The following is a 15311-nucleotide window of genomic DNA, read 5'->3' on the forward strand; positions in this document are numbered from 1 at the left end:
ATATATCTATTATAAGTGCTCATGACAGCCATAACAATGATATATGTTCATGACAGCCATAAAAATGACATATATTATACATGTTAATGACTGCCATAAAAATGACATCTATTATAAGTGTCTATAACAGCCATAAACTGACATATATTAAAAGTGTTAATAACAGCCATAAAAATGACATATATTATAATTGTTCATGACAGCCATAAAATGACATCTATTATAAGTGTTCATGACAGCTATAACAATGATATGTGTTCATGACAGCCATAAAAATGACATGTATTACTAGTGTTCATGACAGCCATAAAAATGACATCTATTATAAGTGTCCATGGCATCTATTATAAGTGTTAATGACAGCAATTAAAATGACATCTATTATAAGTGTTAATGACATCCATAAAAATGACATCTATTATAAGTGTTCATGACAGCCATAAAATGACATCTATTATAAGTGCTCATGACAGCCATAACAACGATATATGTGTTCATGACAGCCATGAAAATGACATATATTATAAGTGTTTATGACAGCCATAAAATGACATATTATAATTGTTCATGACAGCCATAAAATGACATCTATTATAAGTGCTTATGACAGCCATAACAATGATATATGTGTTCATGACAGCCATAAAAATGACATCTATTTTAAGTGTCCATGGAAGCCATAAAGTCAGTTGTGTGTTTGTGTTTCACAATTACATGTAAGCTATCAATAAATAATTTTATTTATAAGCCATTCGTACTGATAGAAAATAAATGAATTTTGTGTATGAGTGTGTGTTTGTGCATGTCTGAGAGAGGTGTAAATGAGTACATATACATGGTTATAGTTTTTTATATTTGATATGGGTGTATTTATGTGTATGTGTGATTTGGATTTTTAACATAGCTTTAAAAAAAATTCAGTCACATTGCTATGATGTCTGCAGTGTGGCAGTTTATAGTGATGTCTAGCACTGGGGCATCATACTGCAGACATGTAGCATCATGTCCCATTGAGTCACATTATCCCAACACCAGGCCAACCAGTCCTAACACTAATCTCTTATGCTGAGCGCCAACCGAGGCAGCTGTTAGTACCATTTTTATAAGTGTTTGTTATGACTTGGCCAGGTTCAATCCCATGACCTTTCACATCCAAGGTGGACACTCTAACCACTAGGCCACCAGAGTAGTCATGGGTGTATTTAAATTATCAGACTGGTATATAAGACATTACCGCTAAATGGCAGTGCCAGGTACTCATAAATGCACACTCTTCCTAATGGCATGTCAGAAAAAAAGTGGCAATACAGCTGAATTTATTTTATTAAATTTTATTATTTCATTTTGCTAAATAGCTATCATGCTAAATACATGTATATTGGTAGTATACTTATACCATTAATAATAATACACGTGACATAATAATGATGATAATACTGATAATAATGATAATAATAATGCTAAATGCTATTTGTTTCATAGTACATAAATTTGTCATGAATGCAGTTTGAGAGCTAAACATACCATCAGTGGTCACTTGTTTACAAAGGCCACTTATGCATTTTTCCATGGGTCACTGCTGTAGACAGGTTTGACGGTATATGGTAAATATTAGAGCTGTACAACAGTATTTCTGAATGTACCATATTATATATATACCACAATAATCAGTACCAACAATTCAATGTTCTAGGGCAGGGACTTGACACATTTTTGTTTAAATTCCATCTGTCAATAGCTAGAAAAAATATTTTGCTCCAACTAATAACAAAAATAACACTTTATCACATCAAAGATAACATTTGAGCTCAGAAGAAAATCACATCCCCCTTCCACCTCAAAACTTAAAGGACCAGTATCTTATAGTAAATGATTTGCATTGTGTATGTTAATTTTTTTGGTAAGTTGCAATCTAAACGCTGTAACAAAAGTGGGATGAAAAAGCTTTCACTATAGCAGATACAGTGAAAGACATCATTCTGAAATCAAAAAGCCTACTGATCAAAATAAGAAGCGTTGATTTTGAAGCATACAGTTTTCAAGCTACACTGCTATAATAACAAGCATGGAAACTTTGAGTGGGATGCCAACACCCGGCACGATTATTATCAGAGGGGCACAGTAAACATAAAACACACTCAACAAACAGGGAAATATTGTAGTGGACTTGAGAAATTACATAAAGTTCAGACAGAAAACAAGTCTGCTCCTGAAAATCAAAGATGATTTGGAGTCTTACAAAGGAATATACATACTTAGCCCATTTACATAAAGTAGTAAAAAAAATTAAAAACAGGGTCTGTGGGGTTTTTTTTGCGGGGGGGTCATTTCATTTTAATCTGAAATTTGTTTGCAAATTGGATTTAGCTCAAATATATTTCACAACATTTCATTTTGCCACCACTTTGGCATACATGACATGTGTCAAAACATGTGATTCAAGGATCATAAACCTAATTATATTTGTAATATTCACTATTAATTTGCTACAGGTACAATCATTTGCAAACAAATATACCTTTTTAAAACTATTTTGTCAGGAATAATGAAATCACAATTTTCCTAATTCTAAACAAGATTCCTCTGGAACTTTGGCACATTTCTGACTGATTGAAACTACAGCTCTCCCCCATTATGACATAGTAGTCTGGGTCCATAACTGCTGTATGTACACAAACGAAAATGATCAAAAATGTTGAGTGTACTTGTGTCACGGGCAGGGTAACCAAAAAACACCAGTCTGATGTATAGAAATACTGTTAGTTTATTAAAAACAATGTTATAAACACCTCATTTTGATAAATATACTTGCCAGTTATAATTTCTATCAACAGCTGCATAAAGTTTGAAGTGATTAAAAGAAATTGTAATTACTTGCAAACAAATTATTAAGTTTAGGTTGCTCTTGAAGCCAATGCAGCCCGACATTAAAACCTCCATTATTTTTAATTAGGAGCTCACATTCATATATTTACCATTTCTATTAAATAAATGAACATCTATCTGTAACAAATGCAATAAATAATGTCAAATCATTTTTTATCAATAAAATATCTGATTTTTCAGTTCAAAATATCAGTTAACATATAAAAATAAGGATTGTGACTGAGTGATTTCACATTATGTGCAGCATGCTTTGAGTAAATCCAGAACACGGAATAACAGCAAAAATATGTCAAACTTACATACATGTTGTAATCCATTAAAAATCTAATCATGTCCTTACTATACACTGACATGATGTGCATTTCTTGCTGAAAGTATTTCATGATTTTAGCTTGTTTGAGACTGGATCATTCCCGTCCTTTTTTTGTTATTAATAGTATGATATTTCTCAACTGCATAATTTTCAAGGGCTCAATGCCCTGGCTTTCAAATAACATCAGTCCTTTCTCGAATGCAAATATGGCTTAAAAAATAGCATGAGGTGTTTCCTGCGGGTCCTCCTGGTCACTTTCAATTGTGGATCCTACTTCCTGTTCATCAGGATCTCAATTTTCTTTTTAAAGAACTGAATGATGTCAGCATCAGTCTTACATTCAACAGTGGGACAGTCCACATCAATTTTGATCCAGTGCTAAACAAAGTCAAATGAGTTAAAATGTCTCCATAGCTCAGTGTTAGCCTCTTCAAAGTCTTCTTTTATGAATCCCTTAAAATCACAATCCTATTCACAAAATAAGCTTTTCTTTCCCTAGGTGTTTGCTTTGTATGATTAATTCTCTTAATTCACTCACAAATACTGATAAAACTAAACTCACTTTGAAATCTGATCTCACTGGAAAGTTACACTTAACTGTTTGAATTGACCTTATTTGTACTGTAACTACTTTATGCAAATGAACATGTCTCTTCTGGGCTGCACTGCAACAGATTACAGAAAGGGGCAGCAAGTTCAAAAGACATGCCACTGCTAATCCTTTCTGTGATATGTTGCTGTCCAGGTGTCAATAAAAAAATGGTCAATAATAAGCTGGTATTCTGTATAATCAGTGATATGCATTTACAGAGATAACGTCACTCATCTACTGCCAGGGGTGGCTTTAGTTCTAAAGGCAAATTTGACCATCATGTGTACTTTAGTGCTAAAGGCAAATTCAACAGTCGCTGTAGTTTTGCCATATACAATATTTGATTCGGACCTATGACATTTTGTGGCTTATTAGAGACATAGGTAATTCTGGGTGTTGAATAGCCTGTTAGGAATACAATATCTTACCTTGTCTGAATACAACAGTGGATCATCAGAGTTAAACTGTGACTGTATAAACACGTTTTGGTAATGTCCAAATCAAGTACAGTATTATAAAAAAAAATGTCAACTGACAGATGTTGAAAATAATGTTAAAATTTTATAGCTTTTATCATTTTGATTCTGACATCCATAGTGCTACTGTGATGTAGCTGGAATCATGTTATTGTGAAGCACATTATAACTGGGGGAGAGCTGTAGTAACGTACCAGCACAGTGAAAAAGTACCTAGTACGTACCAACCGAAAAAAAATACTGTGGTAAACATGTAAACAGGTAACAATGTGCATCACTAGTCAATACGGTATTTGTGAGTTGTACTCCTTAGAATGAAAGCATCCATCAAGTTTTATTAGTGACATGCAACATTGTAAAACATATCACTTTCACCTCTGCCAGCAAGAACACCAGAAAAGTGATAACGTCTTTCATGTGCAAAAGAGACATCAATCAACATTAAAATGTTGCAAATTATAATACTGTATAATTATGCTATGGAGGAAGGTTATTTATTTATTAAGCTAACTTACCATGACAAGCAGCAAACAGGAGCTTTATCGAAGCAATGTCTAACTCATGTCTTACCTGCAAAGTAAAATAAAACTGAGCAAAATCAATGTCTAAATGTCTGTACAGGACAGAGTTTAGTCCTCTATGGGCAGGTGTCCTTCTTATGGAGGTTATGAATAGGAAATTAATACACAAGACATAATTTCTGTCTAGCCAGGCTTTTATTCAGTTAGAAGGTAAAATGCTTTATCATTTACCTTAATGTAGGGGGTCGAATGACATATGGAGAGAGGGATATACAGATAGACATATGGACAAAGGGACCCAGAGACAAAAAGACTAATGGACAGTGGAACATACTGATATTCAATTGGATAGAGGGATATACAGATAGGCATATGATCAGTGGGATATACAGAGAGACATATGGATAAAGGGATATACAGATAGACATATGGAGAAAGTGACACAGAGACTGATAGACATATGAACAGAGGGATATACAGAGAGACATATGGATAAAGGGATATACAGATAGACATATGGACAGAGGGATATAAAGATAGACATATGGACAGAGGGATACACAGATAGATATATGGTTAGAGGGATACACAGATAGATATATGGTTAGAGGGATGCACAGATAGATATATGGTTAGAGGGACACAGACAGATATATGGTTAGAGGGATGCACAGATAGACATATGGTTAGAGGGATATACAGATAGATATATGGACAGAGGGATATAAAGATAGACATATGGACAGAGGGATACACAGATAGATGTATGGTTAAAGGGATATACAGATAGATATATGGTTAGAGGGATACACAGATAGATATATGGTTAGAGGGATATACAAATAGACATATGCTTAGAGGGATACACAGAAAGACATATGGTTAGAGGGATGCACAGATAGATATATGGTTAGAGAGATGCACAGATAGATATATGGTTAGAGGGATATAAAGATAGACATATGGTTAGAGGGATATACAGATAGATATATGGACAGAGGGATATAAAGATAGACATATGGAAAGAGGGCCATATAAACAGACAGATATATGAACAGAAGGATATACATATGGACAGTGGTAAATACCGATAGACATATGGACACAGGGATATAGATAGATATCTGTTGAATATGCAGAATTTATTTTGTAACTATTTAACAAATATAACACCTACCACAAAGATTATTTTTGAGTCCAGCTGAGCACTTAAGTTGAGTTTTGTGAATATGGGCATGGTTTACTCTATTCAGAGTTGAATGTCCATTATACATGAGTTATTAATTTGACTTACTTGTACAAGAGCTCTCAGCCCGGTGCTGTCCATGAATAAAACTTGGGACATATCAAGGACAATGTGTGTTATATGGCATTCTTCTATAGCAACAGGTTTCTCCAACACAGGTTTATCTGTGGCTCCATCATCCAAATTCGTCTCTCCTCTCTTCAGTTCCTCCTAATAATCAATATAACTTTAATTTCAGATGGTGAAACAGAGTTCATGCTGTACATGATAGCTAAGAAAGTTCTGTCACTCAAGATTAATTTCAAATGACTAACTGTAAAATAGAACTAACAAACATTTAAACTAGATACTTATATCTTGTGCACATATGTCTACTTCTGAGAAATGTCATCCAACAAAATATAGCAAATTTTAAAGAAGGAAAACAAAAGGCATTTCATTATCAAGTTCCCTTACCATAACAAAATCACCAGTAACAAAATTTCTTGTTATTGAAAACCATCATCTTTGACATAAAAAACTGAAAATGTTTGAAGTACAATGTTTTTTTTGATAATATTTACCTGATCATAATGTTATGAGTCATTCCACTACCTTGCAAATCCAGCATTGCATCAAAAAGCAAGTCTTGTTGTAGGGTTTAACACCATTTTTCAGCACACGATAAGCCATACATGGCGGCCAGTATTAATGGTGGAGGAAGAACCTGAGAAAACCCCGGAATGAACCACCTACCCACGAGAAGCTACTGGCAAGCTTTCTCACATACCCACATTGGCCGAATCCAAGACTCGAACCCATGAAGACAGAGGTGAGATGGCAGTGATCCATAACGGAGAGCGCATTAGACCCCTCAGCCACCTGTCTAACATTCTGTGAAGTCAAAACTCAAAAAAATTCCATTTTGGAAAATAGGTGAGTGAATTCAAGTCAAAGATGGCTAGCAAGTCTGACAGATCCTTGTTGTGACCTATATTTGCTCTACCATGCTGCCTGAATGTGTCTGAAATCATTGAATGATATCCCTGATATGAACTGGAGCTAACTTTTCCTCCTCAAACTGATTAAGAAACATGTCAGTCACCTGACCGACTGAGGTATTCAATGGGGTGATGTTATTATCTCTGCTACAGCTGCTAAATACTCATCACCTCCATTTGTATGCTTTCAAAATGAAGGGCATTCTGGTTTGATCGATTCTCTCCATGACTGAAAACTGAAACTCATTTCTATGCAAGGTTCTCATGACAAATGCCAGACATCTCTGGGCAAGGAAAGGAATGCAAGTGGGAATGTTTGCACAGACCGAGTTTTGACAGGGTTTTCCTGGGATATCATCGATCACTATTTCAAGCATATTATTTACACATGACTTGCTCCACTGGAGTAGGACTACTAGAACCACTTTCCTAGTCTTGAAAAAGAATCAGCTGATATGTATGTCAGCTTGAAATATGTCTGATCTGGAACTTGAAGCATCAGTGCAGGAATGCCCAAGCCAGGTGATTAAGCACCCTTCCCCCCCACAAGGAGGTAAGCGATCACCACTGATTTGTCCAAGATTAGGGCTGTTCCAGTAAAACATATACTCCCCAGGGGGAAGGCACTTTCAAATTCAACCAACCCACAACAGAAGCAATTTAAAAAAATTATGATCCACCATCAGATGTGTTTTAATCGAGAAACACTGCCCCCTACAGAAGTATATTTTTTAACATAATTTCTGGCTATGGGTTAGTGGGCAGTAGAAGCGATTTTAATATTGGGTTGGGGACAGAAGCGATTTAAATGACAGCTGGCTGGAGGTAATCTACTGAATTCATATACATCATATAATCTACTGCATATTTTTATTTATATTCATTCATTATAATCAATCTTTTGTCCTTTCGTTTTTTTTTTTTTCAGCCAAGTATGTCTCTGATACTGTGAAATCAGATTTTCATGGTGGCTTATTATTTGTAGATGTCATTGATCAGTCCCTTAATACCTACTAATTTAACATCCATGAATACAGATTTTATAATAGATATTTCCATCCTAATACAGAAATCATGCATTTGTATCTTTACTAAACTCTGTTTCCTAAAGTGATCAATATGTCTTGCTACTGTTCTTTGTTCTCAGGCATGCTGCTTTTGATTAGAATAATAGTTAAATCTTGTATTGCTTTAAATGTGTGGTCAGATTCTATGATTCATGGTTATTATTTTTTCCAATAAATGTTTTGGTAAATTTTATGATTTGTCAGAGAGAAAAAAAACAATGGTGCCTGTGGAAGTGATGTTGCATCATTTGTCTACTTTTACACTATATCATTTCTTGTAAGAACATCTTTTTCAGTTACCGATGTCTTATTTTTACACCTTGTTGCAAGACTAATAGTTGCAAGACTAATATAAAGTTATAACAATATATAGCAAGTCAAACATTTTTATATCATAGATTTAAAAAAATGGATGAAAGTCAAGGAATCATTTTTCCCAGAGCACTCATAAAATCAATGTCATTGCAGTTAACTGCATTGTCAACAGCATCATCATCACTGATGGCCTAGCAGTAACATTATGCACTTTCAATCCAGTTGTCACAGGTTCTATCTCCCACTTCTAGTCTTTCATATGAGACTTATACCTATGGCCTGAGGGGCTTTCATGGCAGAGTGGTATAAGATGCTTGTCTTGTGATACAGATCTAAGGGGCTTTCATGGCAGTGGTACAAGATGCTTGTCATGTGATTATTTGCCTCCAATGTGCTAATGAGAATGTTGCCAGTTACTTGTGGAAGTCAGTGGTTCTACATAAGTGGTTTTTGGTTTCTCAAAAGGACTTGGATTTTCTTCAGCAGTAAAACTGGCTGCCATATATTGATTCTCTTCATCTGAAAATGGTGTAAAGGCCATACCGATCTACTGAAATGCCGAGAGCTCATGTCTAAATGACTTCAGCTGTTGGAGATAAACATCAGATCAACAGAGGCTCCATGTGCCCATGTGCACTAAGGTGCTTGCTTTTACATCACTTAAACATCTCACAGAGTAAGTTTGTGTCACAGATCAACCAATTTAGGTTGATGGTCTTTCGGGGTCCTTCCTCCACCTAATATATTGTAAAAAAATCACCAAAAAACCCAAAATCAAACCACACTGAATCAACCAACTAATCAACTGTAGCAACAGCAGCAAAGGTACTAGTCAATCATTTTTGCCACAGCTGTACGAGTTTACAACTTTTGATTCAAGTAATTTTTGTAGACTATAGAATATCATCAATTATGCCTTTCTGACAGTTACCTAAAAGTCATCATCAGTTGGTGCAAATGGATTTTTCATGGTAAGCATATGAGATGGAAATGTCTTGAGCAATCCTGCATCACACACTGCCGAAAAGTTTACATTTTAGCTCACTTCAATTTTCTCTTAACAATGTTCATTGTTCCAACTAGAACTGTTATAACTTATTCAAGCTATATTCACCAATATCTGATGATATGCATCTGCAACAAATATTTGTAACAAAGTATGAGAATGCATCAATGTTTTTCAATGATGCATTTGAATTGAGCAACAACCACAATCAACAAACCAAGAAATAAAATTATTCACATCTCTCAGGCAGAAGTAGGGTATAATCGTAATCTGCCAAAAGATTTTTAATTTTTTAAATTTGCCAAATATTTTTTCCAACCATACTGATTCAGTGGACATATCACCAGAATGGACAGAAACAGACCAGAAGGTTAAAATCAATTTGATACAGTTTTTAAGTAGCTAAATTCATATTGGTTTAGTTAACTGTACACCCTTTATTGTCTTCCTTTTGATGAAGCTAAGAAAATAATGTTACACACATAAAAAAGGAGGCACACTTCTACTCATTATTGTTTTTATTATACTTCTCCATTCCAGCCTATTCTTGTGATCTTTATCCCCCCTACTGTTTGTCTTGTTTATGATATGTATCTAAATTTCTCACTTACTTTTCCTACTACTATACAAATGTTCTGTGAATATGCAATATCAGTGTGAAACACAATGGGGAGACTAAATTCAAGATTAAAAACCTCTACATTTCTAGATATATTCTGCTTGGATTCCATATTTCTGCACAAAACTCAGGAGTTCAGGACTCTGCACTAATTCAGTTCCGTCTGTAAATTTGTGCAAACACCACGATGTTAAAATTTAGTAACTTAAAATTCTGAGTGCTCATGATCAAATTTATATCAGTATAGACACATCTATGATGACAGCTTTTGTGAAGAAAAAACCCATAACAGCCGCACCATTTTCTGGATCTATACAAATTTGAAATGTGTGCTTTCAATACTGCACCAAAGAGTCAGCTCCTGATTTCAGTAATGAGTTGTCCAAACTCGGGTATGTAAAGTGAAGGAAATTATGTTAATGAAACAATGTGTCCCTCACTTTTTTCAGTTACAAGTAGGACAAGCTCTCAAAAGACTGTTTTTACTAAAATGTTACTTTCATTATCAACCAATCAGGGACAGTCAAATACATATATACTCTATTTTATCTTCTCTGATTTATAGTATGGTTCTTGTTCTTTCACATCTGTAGTAATGGGAGTTCTTGAACAACTCAATGGTTGTAAGCCTTTTTCGACCATGCTGAATGGACACACTGTAAGATAATGTTCAAGTAAGAGAAATACCATGGGATAACCAGAGACCAATAAAATTGAATAGTCAAGTTATCTCCTCTGCAGGGATGCTGCCAGGATTTCAGGATGTACTCTAAGTTTTGTGTGTGTGTGTGATCTCCAATGACGAAGTGGTGGAGGTGGGAATATCCATTGTTAAATATCTCCCTAACACTTAAATATCTGTCACTCTTTCTTACTGTTCCACTCTGTTACAGCTCTACTGAAATCAAAATTCTCGAAGAGATGTCATCTCTAGTTGTATAGCGATTATTACTGTGAGGTCATTGGGCATGGTCATGTGGTTGTGGTGGGTCTTGGTTGGGATGGCATAAAGACTATAGGCTTACTCCATATTTGACAGCTAATTATGATGTTGTCAAAAGAATTAAAAAATTTCTAGCAATTCAGTTGGGCTTGGATACTTGATTCATAGTCAATGAACAGGTTCTAATATTGATGTGTTTATTTTGGAGCTATGTTCCTCCATCACATTCAAGATTTGGATATACCAAAGGTGAAATTGGTACAGTTGCATCTTAAACTACTATCGTGGCTACTTCAAATGTTATTTAATGTGAGACTTTAATGCAAGAACTCGTAGCTTCAGTGATTTTTGGGTTAAAAAAATTAATTTCTTCTCAAACAACTCAATTTGGTGCAAATTACATTGTCTTTTAATGATATGGTGAGAATTCTTGATGTGTAAAAGTTGCACAAGAAATGAACATCAGATCAGAAAATTACTACCACTGGGAAAATACTGATAGGAATATACAGACATAATGATATAATTATTTAAGTAGAATATGTGGTGACAATATGAGAACTAGTTCTACAACTTTGTGCAAAATACATCTTGTACAACTATTCTGTTGTTTCTAACAGCACTGCAATATGGCAGTAATTTCTGTCCACCTTTTACTTTAGTCCCTTGCTAATTAATAGTTTTAGATTTTACAACACTAAGCACATTTTACCTTTTGACAATAACACATCATTACAAATATTTAGATTGCAAGAAAATAGAAGTTACAATTTTATTAAAAGCACTGGTACCAGTAAGACTAAAGGAGATGGTAAAACAAAAAGAATCATGATGAACAGATTAGTAGTGTAGTAAAGGACATCAGGTATTTTTTCATCAATTTCATCATCAGTTAATGATACTGCTTAAAAATGTATTGTACTAGATAATATACATTTTTAGTTATCCATTTTGCAATACAAATACCAAATGATGGCTTGGAACTAAGTGCCAAAAGGTCTGCAGAAAATACCACCATGATCAAAATATACATAGGAAGAACAGAACACAAACAGGACAAATTTTTATCCATCTTGCTTCGAGTTTACACAGATCAGTCAGTCTCTTATGTTTAATGTCATTTAATTTTTGCACATAGAGAGCATGTACATCATTTGGTCATACATCTGCATGATACAAAAGTTTGTCTCTCTCTTCTTTTGTTGCTCAGTGGTTCTGCCAACTTGAAATCTACACAAACTGAATTATGTTGTATGGGGATTCTCTGATGTTCCCTACGAGCATAAATCTGTTAATTGTTTCTGAATTTAATATGATCCTCCTCTTCGGTGTACAAATATTATTCTGTGCTGTGAACTCCTTTCATTGCCTGCTGTCTGAAACGCATATGCATAACTAGCTTGAACAAGTTACTGTTCTTTATGGTTGTGCAATTTTCAACATCTCACATGTATGGCCCCATGGGTATTCTCTCTTGGATATCTCTGTCCCAAAAAGAAAAGTTTTGAACCAGAGGTCTCGTTAGGATTTTAAAAACTAAGAGTCCATGGCTCCCATTTTGGTTTAGAGTTTAATTTCTACATTCTTTAAAACACTGACATAGCTCTTGCTTGTCCATCAGAGTGAGTCTGAATTTTTTTGATCCAAGGAAGGTCTTATTCAAAGCACTAAGCTAGGCATCACACACTTTCTTACACTTACAAGAATGAAAGCTAAAATTGTTTATTTGATGTACTGTTATAAATGACCACATGTACATCTCTGGGTATTTCTGCCTTTGAATTCAAGCACTGTAAATATCAGTAGATTTTCCCACCCAGCTGCCAGTCAAAGTCTTTGATCTCGCCGCTTAGTTATTGCAGCATGTTCTTTTGATGTGCTCTTATAATGGTGACGAGGGGGGGGGGCTTTCAACCACTAAATTCTGTCATTGTAAATATCATCACAGCTAACTGATCAACACATTTTCCCACTATATAGGTAACTGAAGCAGGACTGACAAGACTTTGAATTTTAGCGCCCACCTAAATTAAAAAAAATTGGCGTCCAAATACGCATGATTATAAGCATTTCCGAGACCTCTGTCAGTTTTCACTAACATGAACCCTGCCAAAGATTCACTTCCTTGAATCAGTGTTTTGCTGCCTCTTATGCCAGATTTTTCTCTTCCATAATGCTGTATTAGGGTTTTAAGTACAACATTCCCATAGTCTGCTTGTTTAGACACGGGTATATTTAATAAATGTAACCGGTATATTGTCCATCCAACACGTACACCGGACTCGCACTCAACATCAATTTTAGGCTCAAAATCACACACTGGTATTTCCAGTGACATTTTTCCAATGTCCAACAGACCGATATACATGAAATTCATTGTCATCATAGCTATCACCAGCCAGTATTTGCCAATGAAAACTTCGTCTGAAGACATACCGTGTTGTGATTCAACCATTTTGGTTTCCTGTGTGGCCCTTATTGGAAACACGCATTTGTAAAACTTCCACGATGAAAGTAAGGCTAAAACTCCATAAACTGCTTGTTCCTGGGCCAAAGAACGAATCAGATTTAGTTTAAGAGCCATTCATGTTGAACCGAAGTATCCAAATATCTGGATGTCGCATCAAGCGATGTGAGACAGCTGTGGCAGCGCCAATTCCGTTGCAAAATGCACTTTTAAAGTTAAATTTAAAAGTTTAATAAAAATTGCATACTGCGCAAAGCACTTTTTTTTATATCCGCGGCATTGACGTAATTTGCCGAACGCGTATCACTGCTTTAAAAGTACGCAAATTCGTACAAAGTACATGCACTCGCGTGTACTGACATCGTTTTCTGACCCAATGTTTTATTCACGTTAGACCGCTCGGAGGGGGGGTAGATGCAATTTTAAATATATATTCAGGGGTTTTTTTCTTTCTTCTTTCTGACAAACCCACCAGCGATTTCTCATTTTGTTAGCACAACCCACAACAGAAGTGATTATCCTTGCCAACCTTCCACTGTCAGAATTAAAATAATTCGAAACACAACCTCCTACAGAAGTTTTTTTGAAGTTCCATCCCCGGGGGGGATATATGTTTTACTGGAACAGCCCTTATGTTGATTACTTTCTTGCACAGGTTCTCTCATCAAGAATGAAAGGCAATCATTACAGCCTTCATTTTCAAAGCATATACATGAAAGGCTTGTTCATCCAGTTGTCATTTACTGTTGTAATGTGAGGCAATAGGTTAGCCCCCAGCCAAAATAAACTGGCATCCATACAAATTGTGATTTCTGGACTGGGCAACTCTGGAGAAATTCCTCCAATCATCAACTGCTTGTCTTGCCAATGATGTGGAAATCATTTTATCTCAGTTGGGATTTACTAATCTAGATGACCCGAAAACGGGTTCCACTGAGCAAGCAATCAAACAAGGGCTTGTTCATCCAGCTGCCATTTACTGTTGTAATGTGAGGCAATAGGTTAGCCCCCAGCCAAAATAAACTGGCATCCATACAAATTGTGATTTCTGGTCTGGACAACTCTGGAGAAATTCCTCCCATCATCAATTGCTTGTCTTGCCAATGATGTGGAAATCATTTTATCTCAATTGGGATTTACTAATCTAGATGACCTGAAAATGGGTTCCACTGAGCAAGCAATCAAACAATACTGACTCAGGGATCGTCCTGGGCTTCGCCAATGTCGCAAATTGTGATTTTTTTTCCTTATTGGCAACAAAAATATCCCATCTGGCGATTTTTTTGGCGACAGACTTTTTGGTTATTTAATTTGTACATACAATCATGGATTTGGACTGGATAAATTAAAAGGGAGAATGAAAGGAAGCCACAAACTTGACTAAGCAATGCATTGGAATCAATCTGTTACACAAACAATCCTCTGTTCGTATTGACAACCTCATCTTTACCATGCATTGTTACATCATAATCTGCTTTTGCTGACATCTGGGCTGAGTACTGTATGCTGTGATACAGTCAATCATGCTACCGAACTATACCTACAACTGACCGACTTCTGAAGACGCGAATAGAACAGATACAATTAATTGAATGGCTAATCCTTCTGTTGTTTTTTTTTGTTGTTGTTGACATATACCAATACAATAGTTTTGCTGAACCTTCATAGAAAACATAACCTTTGAAGTACTGACTACTGCGTATAAATACAAAGCAAATGGAAAAAATCTCAGTCACAATTATATCTGTCGCCAGCGCAGCATTTTACTCATTGATCTTTTCCTTTTGCCATCAATCCGTGTTACAGCTGCAGAGACTTAAACTCTGCAACAAGAAATAGCAAAAAAAAACAGTTTTGCATAATTAATAATAATTATTTAT

The 15311-nt window shown here is 35.4% G+C and overlaps 2 protein-coding genes across 5 annotated transcripts in view; one reads left to right on the forward strand and one right to left on the reverse strand.

Annotated features, from left to right (window-relative positions):
• Positions 1-15311, forward strand: part of LOC149791874 (serine/threonine-protein kinase DCLK3-like) — a 427773-nt gene that overhangs the window by 36832 nt on the left and 375630 nt on the right. The gene's annotated exons all lie outside the window — the stretch shown is intronic.
• Positions 1-15311, reverse strand: part of LOC149791875 (sulfate anion transporter 1-like) — an 82754-nt gene that overhangs the window by 11481 nt on the left and 55962 nt on the right. For all 4 annotated transcript variants that reach the window (XM_089970384.1, XM_089970385.1, XM_089970382.1 and 1 more), the window contains 2 exons: positions 6083-6244; positions 4783-4837 (listed from right to left, as the gene is read on the reverse strand). In XM_089970384.1, coding sequence (XP_089826510.1) covers positions 4783-4837; positions 6083-6244 — 217 coding nt within the window. The remainder of the gene's footprint in view (positions 1-4782; positions 4838-6082; positions 6245-15311) is intronic.

Source organism: Sinohyriopsis cumingii, chromosome 9 (assembly GCF_028554795.1).
Source record: "Sinohyriopsis cumingii isolate HCF-2022 chromosome 9, ASM2855479v2, whole genome shotgun sequence".
In the NCBI taxonomy this organism is placed as follows: Eukaryota; Metazoa; Mollusca; class Bivalvia; order Unionida; family Unionidae; genus Sinohyriopsis; species Sinohyriopsis cumingii.